The sequence below is a fragment of the Camellia sinensis genome, chromosome 15 (genome assembly GCF_055761805.1).
Source record: "Camellia sinensis isolate YWXY chromosome 15, ASM5576180v1, whole genome shotgun sequence".
NCBI classification, from domain to species: domain Eukaryota; kingdom Viridiplantae; phylum Streptophyta; class Magnoliopsida; order Ericales; family Theaceae; genus Camellia; species Camellia sinensis.
This window is the reverse complement of record NC_138975.1, coordinates 100,202,899-100,224,246: the sequence shown is the minus strand read 5'-3', so window position 1 is coordinate 100,224,246 and position 21,348 is coordinate 100,202,899. Positions and strand designations below refer to the sequence as shown.

At 36.3% G+C, this 21,348-nt stretch overlaps 1 protein-coding gene across 1 annotated transcript; it reads left to right on the top strand.

Annotated features, from left to right (window-relative positions):
- Positions 1–10,021: 10,021 nt before the first annotated feature.
- LOC114315558 (calmodulin-binding protein 60 A-like) lies at positions 10,022–20,304 on the top strand. Its single transcript, XM_082909699.1, has 9 exons — positions 10,022–10,340; positions 13,289–13,373; positions 13,819–13,886; positions 15,275–15,350; positions 16,897–16,940; positions 17,042–17,532; positions 18,381–18,541; positions 19,263–19,466; positions 19,558–20,304. Exons 1-9 carry the CDS (start codon positions 10,273–10,275, stop codon positions 19,813–19,815), a joined length of 1,455 nt encoding a protein of 484 aa, XP_082765825.1. The 5' UTR covers positions 10,022–10,272; the 3' UTR covers positions 19,816–20,304.
- The last annotated feature ends 1,044 nt before the right edge of the window (positions 20,305–21,348 follow it).

Genomic DNA, 21,348 nt, shown 5'->3' with positions numbered 1-21,348 from the left:
CTCATGGTATTCTGCCTTTGGAGTTCATAAATTGGTTAGGGCAACGGCAAATTTATTAATCTGATCGGCTATTCTACGATGGTAAATTAGTCACCTAGGCAAAGTGCCGATCGATCAGTGCCGCAGCCACTCTATAAACTCACGGTATTCGGCCTTTAGAGTTCATAAATTGGCTGGGGTTTATTAATCTGATCGGCTATTCGACGATGGTAAATTAGTCGCTTAGGCGAAGTGCCGATCGATTGGTGCCGCAACCACTCCATGAACTCATGGTATTCGACCTTTGGAGTTCATAAATTGGCTGGGGCAAGGACAGATTTATTAATCTGATCGGTTATTCGACGATGGTAAATTACTCGCCTGGGCGAAGTGCCGATCGATCCGTGCCGTAGTCACTGCATGAACTCATGGTATTCGGCCTTTGGAGTTCATAAATTGGCTGGGGCAATGGCAGATTTATTAATCTGATTAGCTATTCGACGATGGTAAATTAGTCGCCTAGGCGTAGTGCCAATCGATCTGTGCTGCAGCCAATCCATGAACTCATGGTATTCGGCCTTTGGAGTTCATAAATTGGCTGGGGCAAGGGCAGATCTATTAGTCTGATTGGCTATTTGACGATGGTAAATTAGTCGCCTGGGTGAAGTGCCGATCGATCGGTGCCGCAGCCACTCCATGAACTCATGGTATTCGACCTTTGGAGTTCATAAATTGGCTGGGGCAAGGGCAGATTTATTAATCTGATCGGCTATTCAACGATGATAAATTAGTTGCCTGGCGAAGTGCCAATCGATCGACGCCGCAGCCACTCCATGAACTCATGGTATTCGGCCTTTGGAGTTCATAAATTGGCTGGGGCAAGGGTAGATTTATTAATCTGATCGACTGTTCGACGATGGTAAATTAGTTGCAAAGTTCTGATCGATCGGTGCCGCAGCCACTCCATGAACTCATGGTATTCGGCCTTTGGAGTTCATAAATTGGCTGGGGCAAGGGCAGATTTATTAATCTGATCGGTTATTCGACGATGGTAAATTAGTCACCTGGGCGTAGTGCCGATCGATCTATGCCGCAGCCACTCCATGAACTCATGGTATTCGGCCTTTGGAGTTCATACTAGCTGGGGCAAAGGCAGGTTTATTAATCTGATCGGCTATTCTACGATGGTAAATTACTGAATTGCCTAATTATCTAATCGTCAAGTGTACACGAATGTGTTATCCAAAGAAACAAAAAGCAATACTATGCATCAATAGAAAAATTAAGCACAAGTAATAGCAAAGTACAAGGGAAATTTTCATTAGTAAATTGGGCACAGACTGCAGCCATTTTACATCTGAAAACTACTAGATAAAAAGCTACAAGTTTGCAGGAAAATGCCTAGCAAAAACTTAAAAACTGTAGCCATACATAAAAACTACTAAACAAAAAGCTGTAACATTACATTCAAAATCTTTAAACAAAAATAACTACTGTCGCCCTAATCAATCCTCGGAGTCAGACTCTAGCGGCTCAACATCCACTTGCTTGTATGGAATCGGCATAGCCAATGTCACATTAGCAGCAGCAAGGGCTTTGAGCCAGCCGTGTTTGAATCCCCGATTCTCGAATTTGGGGACTTCTTCCACATAATTGGCGAGGGTAGCGCTTTGCCTAGCCTCATACGCCTTCGAAGCCTCAGAATCAGCTACTTCCATCGCTGCCTTCAATTCTACCAAGTCTGCCTCAAGTTTGGTGATCACCTCTTGGGCTAACTTGAGCGCAGCTTCGCTCGCATTCGCCCTCTGCTCGGCAGCCAATCTGAGCTGCTCTGCATTTCTGGCCCTCTCCATCTCGGCCTCGGCCCTTGCAGCTTCCATTTTCACCCTCACCGCTTCAAACTCAGTCCAGCTCCTTTGGCCCTCAACTTCGGATTGTAAACAGCCAATTCGTTCAATGGCGTCGTGCTGGCCACGGCCTATCTCGACTATCCTTCCGACCGTCTGCAAAACAGGAGATTAAAACCAAAATATATGCATAAAATGGAAAGGCAAGATCAAGATATTTACCAGAAGAGCCGATTGAGCGGCTAACACTATTGCCAAAAGGTCTGGCTCCGAGCGGAAAGTCACCTTGTTAGACGGCAATAAAACCGATGAAGCCATGCTCAGCGCCACGGCTAGATCTTTCATAGCCGACGCGTCAGAGGAGATCGGCATATTTTTTATCTTTGGTTGAACCACAAAAGGCACAACTGTATCCGACTCCTCTAAACGCGGCCGTTTGTCAGCAGGGTCTTCTCTAGAGCCGGCCTCAACCTCGGCAGTACGTTTCTCCGCCATTCGCTCAGCCTCCTGATTTGCCGGTACGATCGACTCCGACTCGGCATTTCGGGTTTGAGTCGTCTCCTCCTCAATACCAGGCAGGAGGGGCTCAACATCGGCGACGGGTGGCAGTTCGGATAGAATGGCCTCTGCTCTCCGCCGTACTGTCATGCATTCAACGCTTTTCGTTTTGGCGAGTTATGTGAGTGACAACCCGGTCATATCTTCAGGGTACGTGCCGGGAAGGTCTTCTAATCCAATAAAGACGTCGTCGTAAACTTTCCCTCGACCCGAGGTGGACGGAGGGTTGGTTGAATTGAGGCTGGCTTCCTCAAAGGCTACCCTTAAAGCCTCGTCTACTTCGGCCTCGGACTGGCCTGATTCTTCAGCGACTTCAGCGACTTCCGCATGCTCCGAGTCGAATCCTTCGAAACCGATTTGGCACAAGTTTCTGAAGTTGTTTAAAATAAGAGCCGTAAGAAACTCTTCACCCCTCGGAATCGGGATGTTTTCTATTGCAGAGAAAGTCGTATATGTCGGCTCGTATCGAAGAAGAATGTGGGCCATCTCTCTTGTTTCTGAAGGCTTGGACGGCCGAAGTATTTCAGTGCGACTTTGATCTCTGAAAGAACGGCGTCGTCGGTCGAGGTCAAGACTTTCTTCAAATCGTTTCCTACACAAACCAAACCATGAGATCTCAAAAATGAAGCTTTATAAATATAAGAAAAATAAACGTAAAAAACTATACGACCACCTGGTTCGCCCCTCTATCTAGGAATAGGACCAAGGAGATCCTCGCCTTCGCCGAATTCCCAGTTACCTTGGACAACGACCATAACATCATCGACTCGCTTGCCAGAGCTGGAAAGCATAGTCACCAGTCGATGGTTGGTGTCCTTAGCCCTAAGGAAATAGTGTCTATGCAGACCAAAAGACTTGGCCAAGGCGTAACAATGTCGAATAGCAGGTATGCCGAGGTTGATCCTAAGGCGACGGTTTAGCTCTATTATCCCTATTACGATTCTAAAAAAGTTGACATTGGGTTGGGATGAGATTAGACTCCAATGGCGAATGACAGTCATAAGGAATGGATGAAGCGGGAAACGGATTCTGCCCTCTGCAATTGATAAGAGAGGGAAGACGATTGTGCTTTCATCATCCCTCTCTATATCGAGAGTGCCCTCTGTCACAAGCGACAGACGGACATCATCAGGGATAGAAAAATAGCATCGAAAGCCAGAGATTTGATCCGCGGAGAGAAGGTCTTTCAGATGCTTTGCCATTTCGGTCAGCCTATAGGAGCGTACTAAACTAAAGGCAAACCAGGAAAAGGGATTCAAAGCAAAGAGGAAACAGAGAGGAAGAAAACTTACAAGAGACGGAGAGGACAATGAAGGATGAATGGAAGTTGCAGAGGTGAGTCGGAAGGCAGTCCAAAAACTCTTAAGCGTCCAAAAATGTGTGTTCGAAAAGACGACAAGATTTTAAATCACAATAAATAGAAGCGTACGAAGGGGCGGGAAGTTGAAATGATAACCGAGAGGCGTGTGCTCTGACATTTGCGTTGGAATGAGGTTAGCCGCCGAATTTCGGCTCTGACTTTTCGAGTTCGAAACCAAACACTCCAGCTAATTGTCATTAGTGAAGTGCTTATGGGGAAATTGTGGGGGGCGAATATTGGGAGACGTAAATAGGCCGAATAATTGGACCGGGAGAGTCGAAATATATACATCGCATTCGGCTCTATTCGACCAAATAGCCGGTTGAGTAAGGGGCCGAGTGGAAAGCGGTTTGCAGTTAAAGAAGCCGAACAAACAGTTATACGGCGAATCGAAAGTGGGCCCAGCCTCGAGGTCCAAGAAAGAAAAGATATAAATAGAAGAATATCAGCCAGAAAGAGGTATGTAAGAATTAGTACGCTTAACTTAAAATACAAGTAACCAAGAGAGTATACACTGACTTGACCGTCGGAGTGCTAATTTCGGCACCCCCGACCGGAGTGTTTGTTTCTTTTCAGGTCGTCCAGGTCTTCAGCTGAGGAACTCGTGCGTCCCAGTGGATCAAAAGAGTTTTTCCAAACCACTTCCCCACAGAGAGTTACACTTTTAAACTTACAAATTCACCAACAATGATATGATATGAAAATTAGGCCCTATATTATTAGATATGTAACAAATCAAAAGTTAACAACTATTATATCACATTATTACTGGAGTTTTTTTGGTGTCTCAAACATTTCTTTAAAAATATTAATCTTTTTAGATTTTACTCAATTAGATAAATTAGAAAAGTTAAAATAATAATAATAATAATAATAATAATAATAATAATAATAATAATAATTCACCAAAGATAAAAAAAGAATTTTTGAATCTTTTAAAATTTTGAAATTTTGAATTTTTTTTTAAAGATTTTACTCAACTAGATAAATTAGAGAAGTTCAAAAAAAAAATCATTAAAAATAAAAATATATATTTTTTGGAATCTTTAGTGAACTTTCGATTTTTTTTAATTTTTAAATCATACTAAACAGATTAAAAAAATAAAAAATATGGAGACAATTTTTTTTAAAAAAATCACTAAAAATAAACATATTTCCAATAAAAGAAAGTTGAATTTTATAGGTTAATCTTTATCCCAAAGCTCTGGTGACTTTTCAAAAAATATTTATCTTTTTAGATTTTACTCAATTATACATTACAAAAGTTCAAAAAAAAAAAAGAAAAGAATTTTCGAATCTTTTAAAATTTTGAATTTTGATTTTTTTTTTTTTAGATTTTACCCAACTAGATAACTTAGAAAAGTTCAGAAAAAAAATATATATTTTTTTGGATCTTTAGTAAACTTTCAAAATTTTTAATTTTTAAATCATACCAAACAAATTAAAAAAATAAAAATATTGAGAATTTTTTTTATAAAAATTACTAAAAATAAACATATTTCCAGTAAAAAAAAAGAATAATGTTATATGCACCAATTAGTGTACCAATTGATAATGTGACATAATTTAAGAAATTTTTGATATTTGTAATGTAATTAATGAGTAGGATCAATAATAATATCATAATTATACTAATTAGTACATGTAACAATATCAGGAAAAAAAATTGAATTTTATAGGTTTATATTTAGGAAAAAGGTTAGGGCCCTTTTTGGGGAACGCTCACCACCCTCAATACATTGTGGGTGTTTGGTAGAACTTATTTGCAGCTTAAATTAATTTATAATTTAAAATAAGTCATATTGGAGTGTTTGGTAAAAATAATGAGGGATGGATTATGGCTTAACTTAAGCCATTTCACTCATGATCTGTTAAGTTGCCTGAGAGGTGCTTTTCCAAACTGATTACGCGCACAACTAGGGGTGTTCACGGATCGGTTTTGTACGGTTTGCGGTTACATTTTGACCTGCCCGCATGTATGTGGTTTGGGAAAAAATCAAACCGCAACCGCCCGCAATGCGGTTTGCGGTTTGTGCGGATTGGGTTTGTGGATGTGCGGGTGGTTTGCGGTTTGGATTGTTTCCTTTAAAATTTAATTTTTGATTTTTTTTCCCCATTTTGTAAATATTTATTTGGGTCATTTTCTTCCAATTTTCTAAAATTCTCCAACATTAATAATTAATGAATTAAAACTTATAAAATTAAAAACACAACAAAATCAATTCCTAACACAAACAAATCATTCAAAATCATTCAACATGCTCCAACATTAATTGTGTACTTGGCCCTCTGGGATTCATTTTAGTAAAGAAAAATGAATATCATTTAAAAAATAAATAAATAAATATGAACTTCCTTCAAACAGTATTCTCACTAATTTATTTAGTGAAAAAATCTTTTCTATAACCACCATGGGGAAACCATTAGACAGTCCCACAAATTGTATATCAATGCATTAAAAGTTGTACTTAATTAGAATTGTCAGTTCAGTGTTCAATAATCAAACTAGAAGTTCCATCGACCACCAGAAGGAAAATTTTATTACGAAAAAGTGGATGAATCACCAATGAAAATCATATAAGAAACCAAGTTTAGGACTTGATAATTCTACAACATTAAGAAAGTTGAGAAATACTTAAAAATAAGGATCGTAGTGTCATAGAGAACATAATGGTACTCCTATTAAAGTTACAAAGTTGGTATATAAAAAATAATACTAATAATAATAATTAAAGTGCGGGCGGTTTTTGCGGGTTGCGGCAACCCGCCCGCAACCCGCAAATTTGTCATATTTCAAACCGCATCCGCCTACATTAGGTTTGCGAAACCGCCCATTTATATGCGGGTTGGGCGGTTTGAGCGGTTCGGATAAACCGTTGCCCACCCCTACACGCAACTGATCCTTAAGGTGTATAATGACTTAAATGCCACTCAGATATTTCAACTATTACCAAAAACCCCACTATATAAGCCTTTGTCTAAGCACTGTTCACTTGTGAGAGAAAGACAAAGGTGATTTCCGGCAAGGGCGATTTCCAGCTAGAGCTCTTTCTCTCTCTCTCTCTCTCTCTCTCTCTCTCTCTCTCTCTCTCTCATACACACACACACACGATTTCTAGTAAGAGCTCTCCTTCTCTTTCTCTCTCCCTCTCCCTCTCTCTTTCCATCGCAATCTGAAACTGGAAATCAACACTGCTCGCTCGCTCTCCGCCACCTCTGTGACGGCCCAATTTTTTTTTTTTTGAGATATCATAACAATAACTTGCTAGATAAAATTTTAACTACTAATTAGGAAATTCTAATTCTCACATAGTCAAGGTCCAACAACAAAATAAAACTACAAGTTCATACACAACGTCACAACATAGTTAAATACTAATACAAGAGATAACAGGATTTTATTTTGATAAAATCTTGACTCTAAGTTAGCCAAGGTTCGATATTAGCAGTAGCTTCAATTTCAGCCTCAGTCCCTTCTTTGACATAATCTGGCATTGCAAACGTGTAAGGCAGGTTAGTAACCACGGCCACTGTCTCCATACACGACTTCAACGTGTAGTGGTTGGCCTCAATATCAGTTTGAGCAGCCATCACTTGATCAACTGTTAATGTAGGAAGACTAGGATGAGTAAGAGCATGGGTACTTGGCCTAGAGGAGCTCGATGGATCATTAAGATCCGGAAAGAGAGAGAGGGGGCGAGACGAAGCCATGTATAGTAAGAGAGAGGAAAGAAGGGAGTCGTAGAGAAATGGTAGAAAATAGAAGAGGAAGAGAAGAAGGGGATGAAAGAGTGATGGAGAAGAGACAGAAGAAGAGTCATTAAGAATAAGAGAAAAGAGAGAGAGAGAGAGAGAGAGAGAGAGAGAGAGAGAGAGAGAGAGAGAGAGAGAGGGGATGCTCAGCAAATGCATTGTATATATATACATGCATGCTTGCATTTGGTGAGGAAGGAACAAGAAGAGGGGAAGGTTAAAGAAGCAAATTTTTTTTACCATTTCATCACCCATTTGAATCCTATTATTAAGTAAGAAAACCCTCTCAATCCTCTCATTTTTTTATTTGAAATTTTCAGGTTATATACATATAATAAATTGTCTAAACTTGTAGATAGGATTTTATTTATAATTGTATAAAATTTTATGATGGTATATTAAATATTGGTAGTCTGAAAATTGTGATAATATTGTGGAATTTAGACTTGCATGTGTAGTTTATGCCATTAAAAAGATTATTGAAGATGTTATTTGGCCCTTTAAATTTGCCAGAAAGTTATACGAATTTTTAGATAATTTTATACTCAAAATTTGAAGATGATTTCTTCTACAAAGTTGTTGATAATGATGTCGAGTTCATCCACAAAATTTTTCAACAATTATTGAGTTTTGTACGAATTTATACAGATTTTTAACCAAATCTGGAGCTATAAGCAGATTCTATTATGTGTTTGAAAAATCATTAAAAAATTTATATTAAACCAAATCTGATAATTTCTAAGCAAAAAATGAAATTTGAGAAGTCTAGTTTCATAATAAATTTTTAGATCATGGAATTGATTTATAAATTTAAGTATGGAATTAATTTAAGATACCCACACAAATATACAAATATAAAAAAAAAATTGGGGCGTCACAGTTTGGTATCAGAGCTTAGGTTTGAACCTTTGGGTCATGGGTAGTAGTTTATTATTTTTACATTTAAGAAAACCTTATTATGATGTTCTTAAATTTTGGGGCGTCTCAACCTCCTACACCTATATCGTTGGCTTGCGCATCAACGTCGTCACATGAATGCTACTTCAAACCGGCAGCTAGGGTTTCGCAAATAAGAGCTTCGCGATCGGGATGAAGAGAAGGAGATGACTAGGGTTTGCAAAAGCCGATCCACAAAACCAATCTGAAACGGAAAAGAAAAGCTGATTTGCAAAACCGACGAGAAGAAGGGAGGTCGACGGCATATGGATGGAGGAGACGATGGGGGCCAGCGGCGTACAACTAGGGTTTTGTAATGAATTTTTTTTTGAAAACATTAAATATCATTAAATAAATTACACAATTTATTTTACAATTGAATTGTAATGAAAAAGAATAATAAATTAAAAAAATAACAATTGTTATATTATTAGTTGTAATGACAAAAATTTAATAAAAACAAAATCACAATTAAAAAAATTTAATATTGTATATTTTTGTAATGAATTAATTATTAATTGAAAAAATTTATAATGATACTATTATTAATTGATGGTAATTATACTAATTGATACTATTATTAATTTTAGTATTAATTGATGATAATTAAGCCATTAATTAACACCTAATTCATTTATAATGAAAAAATGAAAAACATTATACTAATTGATACTATTTTTAATTTTTGTATTAATTGATGCTAATTAAGTCATTAATTGACACTAATTAATTTGTAATGAAAAAATAAAAAAAAATTATACTAATTGATACTATTATTAATTTTAGTATTAATTTACAGTAATTAAGCCATTAATTGAGACCTAATTCATTTATACTAAAAAATGAAAAAAATTATATTAACTTTTGTAATACTAATTATATTAATTTTTATTAATGAAATAATTTTTTAAAAATTAAAACTGAAAAAAATGACAAAATAATCATTTTTATATCATATAAGGGCAAAAAGAATAATTACACAGTATAAAGTTATTTCACAGCTTATTCTTAAGGGGGATGCACCAATAAATCCCAAATTAATAACTTATGCACTGTTTAGTCCTAAAAGTTTTCTTATAGACTGAAAGGTCCCATTACAATGTTTCAAACATCAGATTAATGTTTCAAACATTAGATTTCGAATATCAGATTAATGTTTCGAACATTAGATTTCGAACATCAGATTAATGTTTCAAACATTAGATTGATGTGCAAATGAGACTAAATGGAGCATAAAAAAAATTTTAGGACTAAATGGTTCAACTTTTCAAAAATTAGGACTTATGGGTAAATTTTCCTATTCTGAAACCCATAATCCCACAACTGCATCAAACAGGTTAGCAGGTTCGGTTCACAGCTGCTTAAACCCATAATTCCACAGCTACACCAAATAGGTTAACACTTATATTCGCAGTTATAAGTCATAATCTATTAAGTTATAATTTATAATTACTTTTCCACAACTTTATAAAATGGGGCCATTATGGTTGGCTAACTTTTTTTATTTTTATTTTTATATTTTATTTGGGAGTCTTAAAAAAAAAGACAAAAAAAAAAAAGGGCGATACCAACGATGGATATTCTTTCAGATGACGAGGATGATCACACTGGTGGGGGCGGTAATCCTCGTGGTTTTTGATTCTCTTCTCCCTCATTTCCCTCCCATTTCATTTCCCTGGAAAAAACCGACCTCTCTCTCTCTCTTAAAAAGTTCAAGCCCTTTCCAATGGTGTCCTCCTTCACTTTCTACCCTAACTCCTCTGAATCATATCTTCTTCATTCATACCATTCCAACACATCAATCATATTCGTATCTGGGTTTTTTTTCTCGATTCAGAAATGTCGCAGAATCGAAGCTTCCAAGACGGTTCACAGCACGAATCAACAATGGATTCTGCTTTTACAAGGTAATAATCGCCACGCATTCATCAAAAATTTAAAAAACATATATGAAATCTGAACTGTGTTAGGCTTATTTTAGCGAAAATTGTTGTTGGAGTGTAATTTGACCTTGCAATTTGTTAGATAAATTGATAGAGAGAGGGAGAGAGAGCAAATGAATAACTATATATTTCTATGTGTTTTTACAAGAAGATGAACACTCTCTTTATAGAGAGGAGATGACAGCATAGGATGCTAAGTTAGGCACCGAAAGTAGGAAACATTGCATATTATATAATATAAATGACAACTAGCTATGCTTTACTTTATAGCTTTTCTGTACACTAATAACACTAACAGCCCCCTCAAACTCAAGAAGGATAGACACAAACCAACTTGAGTTTGAAAAGAGTAACAAAACAAGAAAATAAACCAATACATAAAATAAAATAGAATAAGAGACACTGTATGATCGTGTCAGACCGTTGGTGAAGACACTGTATGGTCGTGTCGGACCGTTGTAACAGCTAACCGGAATTAATGTCGGGACAGTTTACGAGGTCATGCCGGACCGATATAGAAGCTAACCGGAATCAATATCGGGACAGTTTATGGGGTCATGCCGGACCGATGTAGAATCTAACCGGAATCAATGTCGGGACAGTTTACGGGGTCATGCCGGACCGTTGTAGAAGCTAATCAGAATCAATGCCGGACAGTTTACGGGGTCATGCCGGACCGTTGTAGAAGACTGTGGTGGTGCATCGAGGAAGCGACTTAGGGAGTGCGCCATGGGGTGGCTTGGGTGGTTCCCATGGTGTATAACCATGCTCACCAGCTTGGATGGTTCGCACGGTGTGTAACCATGCTCACCATGATATATGTATAAGACCCATCCGCAAACTCAAATAGGTTTGAAGATAGAAACCTATTGGAAGTTGAAACAAAGAGATTGAGAAAGTGGAGCGGAACAGCTCAACACACAGTGGAGATGTTATAAAAAAATAAAAATTTAAAAAAAAATGGTAGAAAGGTTTTTTTTTTTTTTTTTTGTGTTTGTTTGTTTGTTTGTTTGTTTTTTTTTTTTTTTTTTGAGGTGGAATATAAAAAAAGAATAAGATAATGGAAAAAGGGTTGATGCTCACCAACTAAGTTGTATAAGAATGAAATATTTATGAAAAAAGAAAGATAGAAAAAATAAAATAAAATAAAATGAAGGGAATGGGAACAAAAATCTGGAAAGACTCACCACCTGAGTGTTAAAATAATGAAATCTCGATAGAGAAAATGGATGATGGTTTTTGTTTTTGTTTTTGTATTTTTTTTTTTTGGTTTGAATGAAAAAAAGGAAGATAAAATAAAATAAAATAAAATAAATAAAGTTAGGGGTAGTGGGATCAGACTGCGGGTCCTGAAGCCGTGGGTTGAAAATAATAATGATGTGGGGGTGAAAAAGGAAATAACGTGGGTAATATATTATAATAATAAAATATATATATGCTTTGTCCCCTGAAAAAGTATGGTGGAATTTATGGGAAAGAAGAATAATTTATTGAGGAGAACCTATATCCACGTAAACCAAAGGTTGGAGCACACATGCTGCAGAGGTGGAGTGCACGTTCATGCAGGCACGTGTATGGGTCAGGGACTGAGTTGCAGAGAATCCCATGACAATAGCTTCTTTAGTGCTGTCCAAAATGGAGAGCTCGAGACAGTGGAGACCATCGTTGATGATGAGCCAAGTGTGCTGGAACGAACCACTGTTCATGGGAAGCTCTCTGCACTTGATGATGAGCCAAGAAAGGGGTTAATTAATTTCTGAGAGATGATGGTGAGGCTGAGTCCAACTTGTGGTGGTGATGCCATTGATGGTTCTACTAGAATGATCATTTGTGCCAACATGAAGCAACAAAACCAGAGACTTCACAGGGGTGCGAAGGAGGATCTCGCTCAAGGCATCGTCGTTGCCGGCGATTGCGTGGGCTGATGATGGCGGCGACGCCGTAGGGCCGTTGTGTTCCAAAGCCGATGAAGCGACGGCTGCGATGGATTCCTATTGTAGGATGGAGGGTGGATTTGAGATGTAAATTGTGATGTGATGTGGTGCGTGGCGCTGCTTGAGACCGAGATTATTGCGGCGGAACTCCGCTGGAGTGAGATCGCAGAACTTGGTGATGCCGTGCACGGCAGAGGGATCGAGAAGCTGGTGGGTCTGCGGTTGCGGAAGACGACGGAGGCAGTGGTGGAAGGCCTGAACAAGATCAAAACTAGCGAACTGATCGAGCTCTCTGAGCAAGAACTCGTCGACTGCGATCGAGCATACGACGCTGGTTGCAACGGCGGCCTCATGATCAACCCAGGGGGGTAGCGTGACCAGCTGCAAGCTGTTTGGTGTGTTGCTATCACCCACGGTGGGCAGAGGGTCCAATTGCAAAGCTGTCTGCTGGGTGCAAAAAGGAGCTATGAATCCTGTGTGTGTGAAACCCATTGTTGGGGACGATGATTGGAGGTGAAGAGTGAGGCAATTGGTGAGTGGGTCTGTTTGTTGTATTAAGAAGACTATCTTTGTTGAAGTGTTGTATTCGAGCTATGAATTGTTGTTGAAGAATCTGCCATGAAAGAAGAAATTAAGGAAATTTGGGTTTGTCCGGCGGGCGGCCAAGGCGAGATTGCCGCCCGCCAGTAAAACGAAATTACTAGGTTCTTAACCTAGCTTTGATACCATGTTAGATAAATTGATAGAGAGAGGGAGAGAGAGCAAATGAATAACTCTATATTTCTGTGTTTTTACAAGAAGATGAACACTCTCTTTATAGAGAGGAGATGACAGCATAGGATGCTAAGTTAGGCACCGAAAGTAGGAAACATTGCATATTATATAATATAAATGACAACTAGCTATGCTTTACTTTACAGCTTTTCTGTACACTAATAACACTAACACAATTATTGCTCGTCTTTGTGTGTGTTTCAGGTTGGAGCAAGGGTTGATGATGACCCCTCAGTCTGAGATCCTGCTTGTGATAGAGCCATTTCTCGAGCCTTTGGTTCTTAAAATTGTAAGTGAATTTTCATCTGCCAATAAGGTATTTATTGATTGGGTGTGTTGTTAAATTTTTAACCCTGTATTTGGTTGGGGATTTGCAAAGATATTTGAAAATGAAAACGAAAAAGTGTGTGAAATTAGATGAATTGAAAGTATATTTTACTTTTCCTTTCTCTTTCCAATTTATTTTCCAAATCTCCCAACCAAACATAGTATAAAATACAATTTTTGATTTGATTCTCAATATGAATTTGATGAGTTTGAGGGAATTTTGGGTAATTTAGGGATATACATTTGGCAAAGGGCCTCGGGACACCAATAGAGGTGTGTATATATATTATATACCCCCCATGCGGTGTGTGTGTCTATAGCATAATAACATTAATTTCAGATACATAGATGCATTATTACATGTCTTGGAAGCTGTGGATCTAAGCTTTGATTGATCAATTTTGCAGATTCAGCATTTAGAAGATGGGAACAGTAACAACAAGATGTCAGAGGACGAGGTTTCTGCTTTAAAGAAGTGAGTTCCATATCTTTTGGAATTATGTTATACTCTGTTTAGGGTAGGGGTGCAACTCGGGCAGGTTCGGTTGGGTTGGGAGGTTGTCTAAGCCCAACCCAAGTTGTGCTGAGATCTGCCCAGGCCCGAATTGTAACCAGAGCTTGCCTGCCCAAGCCCGATCCGAGTTAAACCCGAATTGTCCGAGTTGTAAATAAATTTCTTTCTTTTTTTTTTTTTTGCAGCTACATTATTAAATTAATAAAATTTGACTCTATTTATATTTTTTTAATAGAAAATCATTAATATCATCAAAATAAATAATTTATATAATATACGAGAGATGTTGTTATAGTAGTCTTTATAATTTATGAGTGAAAATTAAAAAAAAAAAAGAGTAAGATTTTATGTTATTTGTATATATAATATATATTCAATATGATTTAATAATCTAAATTACTTTAATATCATATAATGGCTAATAATTTATATATATTTAATATTTTTATATATCTATATATGTATAATTCGGGTTTCGTGTTACTTGGGTTGTTTGACGTCTTTGTCCAAGCCCGTCCAAATTTAATTCAGGCTTCTAAATTTTTGTCCAAGCCCGTACCGAATTTGAAAGTATCTTGTTCAAGTCCTAAAAAAATTCGGACTGGGTTCGGGTTGCTCGGATTGAGCCCGCCCAAGTTGCACCCCTAGTTTAGGGTAATATTAACTAAAAATAGAAAGAAAAGAAAATGGAATTTGAAGTGGCTTATGCTTAATTATTGAAAATTGTTGATGGATTTACTTGAACTTGTGAATTTGACTAGCAATGGTATTCAAATAAAAAAATATAGGTGAAAAAAAAATAATCTAGGGTTTAAGCCTTGTAACAAAATGTACTCCGAGTTTTCAATTTTGTTAATATAAACCCTAATCTATTGATTTTTTTTCAATCTAAATCATCCATTTGTTTTTGTTAAGTAAAACTACCGAAAAAAGTTTATCTTAGTCATTAAACTCAATGTAGGTGCACAGAAAAATGTCTAAAATACCCATTTCTATTGAGTTTGGTGACTAGAATACACTTTTTACTTAACAAAAGTAAGCAAATGATTTAAATTGAAAACAAATCAAAAAATTAGAGTTTAAATTGACAAAATTAAAAACTTAGGTTTATTTTGTTACAAGACTCAGACCTTTGGATTTCTTTTGTCATTTCCCCAAAAATATAATATGGAAAATTTAATGATGTTGTGAATTGGGGTCTTATCACTTTAAAATGCATGACCCATCAAGGTGATTTATAATTTCAAATTATTCTGGTTGAAATTTCTTATGTAAGTTATGCTTTTAAGAGTTTCCTTTTTTTATTGCCTTGGCTTATATATATATATATATTATTTTTCGTTTCTCAGGGTGGTGGAGGTGATGGTGATACAAAGGGTTCATCATGTAATAGAGCCAATTATGGAGCATTTACTAGGTAAAGTTGTAAGTGCATTTTGTGGAATAAAACTTTCATAGACATTATAATATATGCAATTATGTATAAATGTTTGAAATGTAATTAAAACAAATAAAAGCATAAATGATTAACTGTGTGAATGCTGTATGCATGCATACATGTAGACATGCATTTATTTGCATGTGTATACATGTATGCACACCTGTGCATGTACATACATGTATAAATGAACACACTGTAGGTGTGTGTATATAGTTAATACAAATTCAATGCTTATCTTACATGTATGTTTTTCTGGTTAGTTATTTGTGTGTTTGCATTCATTTCATGACTTGAAGATAGTTTATTGAGAATTTAGAAACTTTTTACTTTGCTTGTGGATCTTATTTGTAGATTAGATCACAATAGTAGTGGTCTTTGCCTGTAGAGTTGAGTCACTTAGTGGTGGGATATTCATGTGTTTAGTATTAGAAGGCATTAAAGTTCTTGAATGAAATTTTGGAAAGTAGTTGCTTTCTTGGTGCATCACAAGTTCCTAAAGTGGGTACTTGTGTTGCTTCAACATGCAGTGGATTAATATTTACATTAGGGATGCTCATGCTAGATGAAGTTCACAAAATTCTATTGTGTTATGCAGAACATTTAATGCTAATTTCGTATGTAAGTTAATTCCTGTAAATATCAATATTTTCATCTGATGAACTTTATTCTGATGCCAGATCGTTCTCTTTCTGTCTGAATGAATGCTTCTAACACTTAACATATAGGAACCACCATTTGGTAGACTATTTTATGTTCTCGAGAGTGGTTATGCAACTCATGATGATTAAACAATTATCCTCCAGTGATTGAATGTTGTTTTTCACTCCAATTTAACGTAAGGGACATAAAGTGAACTTGTGTGAGTTGTTCTTCATGAAGGGTTCCGTGAGTTGCTTGGGTTCTATAAGCTGACTGATGACTTCCACCCCCACCCACCAAATTGACGTGCAGCAGTTTTTTTGTGTATGCTTCACATTCAAGCAGGATTTGGCCCTTCTTTTCTTCTTTTGTAGGATAATTTGATTGTCAATAGTGTGGATAGGTTCTTTGTCTTTGTACTTGAGATTTATATGCTAAAGATTCTTCTCTAGCACCTCATGATCTTTTGAGCCTTGTTTCTACTGTCTTGAGTCTAATTACGTGAATCTGTTTAGGGTGCTAAACCAATCTTTCAGCTTAATAACTAAAATGTACAGATGCATGGCCAAATTAGATTTCTGGTTCTCGTGGTGCTTGTGTTAGTGTTTAAAACTATGACTAATAGATCCTTGTGTGCAGGTTTAATTGTAATTTGAAGTATTGTATTTGTAAGTTGAGATGGTGAGTACTAATTTATTGAAATGTTGAGAACCCATATCTTGTTATGGTTTAGGCTTTTGCAGCTTGTCAGTCTTTGTTAATTTTATAGGTAACCATGTATGATTGTTATATATAAAAAAAACAGTATGATTTATGATTCTATGGATTGTCATTACTAAATTTATTTTTTAGGAAATTCCATAGTATCTCATTGATACTGAGTGTTTTCAGGCGAAAGTAGTAATTGAATCTGTTGTGGACAAGGTTTTGACTAGGTGAGAATAATACTACTTTTCCCCATTGTGAGGTGTGGTCAAGTTTACCGAGCCCTGTCCATGACCAATATAATTAACATATACTTGCAATTCTTATTCAGGAACTCTGGGAATGAGATGCATTCTTCAGAACCAAGAATCTTACAGCTACGATTTCAAAACAAACTCTCTCTGACAATATTGACAGGAATGCCTATTAAAGGAGAAGATTGTTTACCTGTCAAAGTTGCTTTAGTTGATGGTTTAACTGGGGAAGTTGTCAACTCTGGGCTTGACGCCTTAGCAAAGGTTGAAATAGTAGTTCTTCGGGGAGATTTTGATGATGATGAAGGGCAAGATTGGACCCTTGAAGAGTTTAACCGAAATATTGTCAGAGAAAGGGAAGGAAATAAACCTCTTCTTAGTGGAAATGCATGTCTGAATCTGAGAGAAGGCATTGGCTTTGTTGGTGAGCTTTCTTTTACACACACCTCAATCTGGATGAACAACCGTAAGTTCAGGCTGGGTGCAAGAATTGTGGATAATTTTAATGGGACTAGAGTAAGAGAAGCAGAGACAGAACCTTTCATCATCGAGGATCGACGCGGCAAATGTGAGTGCTTCTAATTTTGTTAAAAATTTCTTCTATCTATTTGCCAAAATCTGATATTCAATAATAGCTTGGGCCAGGTGTGGGTTACAATGATGCTGGCTTTTGGAATCCACTATAAAATAGATTGAATTATGGTCCATTTCATATAAATAGAGTTTTGGGTATACTTGTTTTTATTATTGAATACGCGATATTTGTGTATTTATTTATTCTAAGAAGCACATACACTTCTATAGAGGAGGCATGTCGTGTCGGACACGACACTTTGCGGACACTCTTAAAAAGCATGTCCGACTCTTTTTTAATGTCTCAATTAAAAATGTAAATTCATAATATTGAACATTTTACGGACACTTTGACACTTTTTGAACCCTCTAAACATGACCTATATATATGATGAATCTCTTTATAGTAACAATATTTATATTCTTTGAAATACAACTTAGTCACTATAATTATGTTTTGAAACATTTCTAAGATGAATACATCACGTGTATTTCTATATTCTACAATTGTTTTGAATTCTTTAGATACAACTTAACTTATTCACTCTAATTATGTTTTTGAAACATTTCTAAGATGAATACATCATCACGTGTATTTCTATATTCTACAATTGTTTTGAATTCTTTAGATTATAACAATTGATTGAGTTTTAGTGGTTGAAGTCACTGTGTTCTTGTCACTCTGTGTTCTTGTCTTACTAGCTTCTTTCATTGCTTGGAAGCCTATGAAACTAAAAGAAAGATAGTCAGACAACTAAGGTATTCATAACACATATATAAGGTGTTGCCACGCTAGTGTGAAAATGGAAAATGCCCAATATAACTTCAATATTCTGTTTGCAGTGTACAAGAAGCTTGACTCTCCATCTCTATCTGATGCGGTGTGGCGGCTAAAAAACATTGATAGACGTGGTGCTTTCTATAAGCGTTTGAGTGTCGGAAACATAAAAACAGTGCAGCAATTTCTAACTGAATTCTTTTTACACCGTCAAAGGCTCCAAGTTGTAAGAATTTTTTGCTTTTTCTCACACTTGACTTCAATTACTTAACAGTGGTATTCTCTACTTATTTCTATTTTGTGTTAAATTGTGAGGCACTGCCTTCTATAGACTAAATGTTGCTTTGAAATGTTGATTTGTTGGTAACCTTATTCAAACTTCCTTGATAATTGGATAATCGTGCATTAGGAAAAACCGAAAAGTCAAGTTTGTTCCCTGTTGCTTAGAAGAATAGGTTCTGAGGGGGACGCCCTTTGTCTTACCTGTGCTCAGAGCTTTTTTTTTTGAGTGTGCACATGTGCCCTTTTTGTTATGCAATGAGGACAATGACATGGCCATCATTTACATCCATGGTCCAATTTTCTGAGATCACTGCATGAGCACCTCCTAATGTTAATTGCCAACTTCTTTGCCCTTGATATAATGCTTTATACGTTGAGAAAATGTCATGCTAATGAAATCAATGGTTTAACCTGCAAATCAGTGGTTAAACCAGATGAAACTTGTACAAACATCCTGGCTCTTTATACAGTTGCATTCAGTTTGTGTGTGCGCGTTTTTTTTTTTTTTTTTTGGTGTAACCTTGTGATGTTTTTGGTCTCCATGGACATCTTCAACATTTCTGACTTCTTAACTAATGTCTTTTATGTCTGACAAACAATACAGAAATTTGCCTGCCTTCAGTGTATATAATATTAACAATATTTGTTTGTTGGAACTTATGCAGACTCTTGGAACTCACATGTCTGATAAAATGTTGAAAGAAACTGTGGACCATGCTCTGACATGTAAACTTGATGATTGGTATTCGTACTACTCGGGCAGTTCGCAGCAGAAATTTGGTGTCGTTTTCAATGTTGTGGGACAAGTGCTGGGAATACTCTCTGAATGCGGTTATGTTCCTATGGAGAAGCTTTCTGCAACACAAAAGGTATGCTTCTCATATCACCCGATTTTTATTTATTTTTTGTCTTTGTTGATTTTTCACATTTGTAAGTTACTCTCATTGATTTTGCTACCAGGTTGATGCCCACAAGTTGGTAGTATCTGCATTTGAACACCAGGGGGAAGTAGTCTCTGTTGAAAGGAATTCTCTTGGTTGTGACTCGTCTAACTTATCGAATGCACTTCACTCTAATTCACCCATACTGGAGAATCCTATAAGTCATAATAATGGGACTTCTCTGGGTATCTTTTCACCCGATTATTTCAATCGGAGTGTGAGCAGTGCAGATGATTTTGGCATTTCTGGTATGGACTTAATGGGTTCCCTCCCTTGAAGTCCTCCTTACTATTTCTCCAAATCCATGATTCAAGAGCGTGAAGAGGAGTGTCCACAGTTTTGCGGTGATCATTGCAAGACTCAAGCTGTGATCCCAGGAATTGAATCACATACCGATCAACAAAGTGATAAGAGTGACACTGGATTGGTGAGTGATCAGGCTGTTAAGGCCCAGAAGATATGGTTAAAAACATCTATTGTGCTGAGATTCCAACGAAGAATTAGGATTGTGAAATTCAACTCAGAAAAGGCAGAGGTGTTCTTAACGGACTGTGCAGAAAGATTCCTTCAATCTCAGTTGCATATACAGTGCTAATTAACCCTTTTTTTTAAATAGGAAACTGTACTCTTGATTGAATGCATCTGTAACAGAGCATTCAACGCTATGTTTATTCTTTTCTTTTACTTCTGTGTTTGTTCTTTCTTCAAGGACACAACATTCACATTTTTTCTTTTATTATTTATGGCAAATGCTATTAAGTGTCCATAGCCATTATTTAATGTTGAGAAGTGAGTAAAAAATATTTTGAAAATATGTAAAAATATTAAAAGGTATATTAATATCAATAAAAGTACATTGGAGTTGGTGAAAATGTATTGTGTTTTATAAATATTGTCTTTTATTTGTATTTTGGAGACACTTGCTAGCAAGATTCTATTTTATAAGTCAATTAAACGAGAATTGTGAAATTTATAATTGTTCATTGATTGTTTTAAATCATCATTTTATTTTACCGTTTTAAACAAAGGATAGTTATTTTATAAATTTAATTTTAACTAATTAATATTACTATATTAATACACAAATAAATATTTTTTTATCTTATAAAATCAAATTTTCTCACTCAATTTCACCATATTAATAATTTTATTTAACTGAAGCCTATTTTAAGAAGTAGGTTAAAAATTGATTTTTTTACTTTTTAAAAAAAAAAATACAAAAAATAAAAAGATAATTTAACAAAAATTTAAAAAGCCAATAAATTGATTTTAATCTTAATTTCAAAAGAGTGCTGCTATTAGCATCTACCAAAATTTTTTGGACCCCCCATTTCTTTGGACTGCAACCCTAAATTCTAAATTTTAATAATATTTTTTTAGACACCCCACTTATTATTAAATCTACCCATATTCATAATATTTTCACAATGAAATACACACCCACCTAATTTTTCATCCCTCTCCTTCCCTGGCTCACTCAATCTTCAGAGTTTGGAGCTTTGGTCCAGTATAGAATTCTTGGACCCCAACCCTCCATCACTCTCGTCGTCAACAGAGCATTCCGACGACTCTCATTTTCTCTGAACGCTCTCCATATCGCCGAATCAGTAACCTCTGTCATCCTATCATCATCATCTTCTTCGTTGCTTTTTGTATCTTCATTATCGCTGAGATTGATTGAACATACTCAATCTCTACGGGATTTGTATAACCGTTTGCAAGATGAGGAAAAACAGAATCATCGTCTAAATCGCCATCAGAATTCTGAATGTAGCCCAAAACAATTTGTTCACCACTGTGTAGCCGAAAA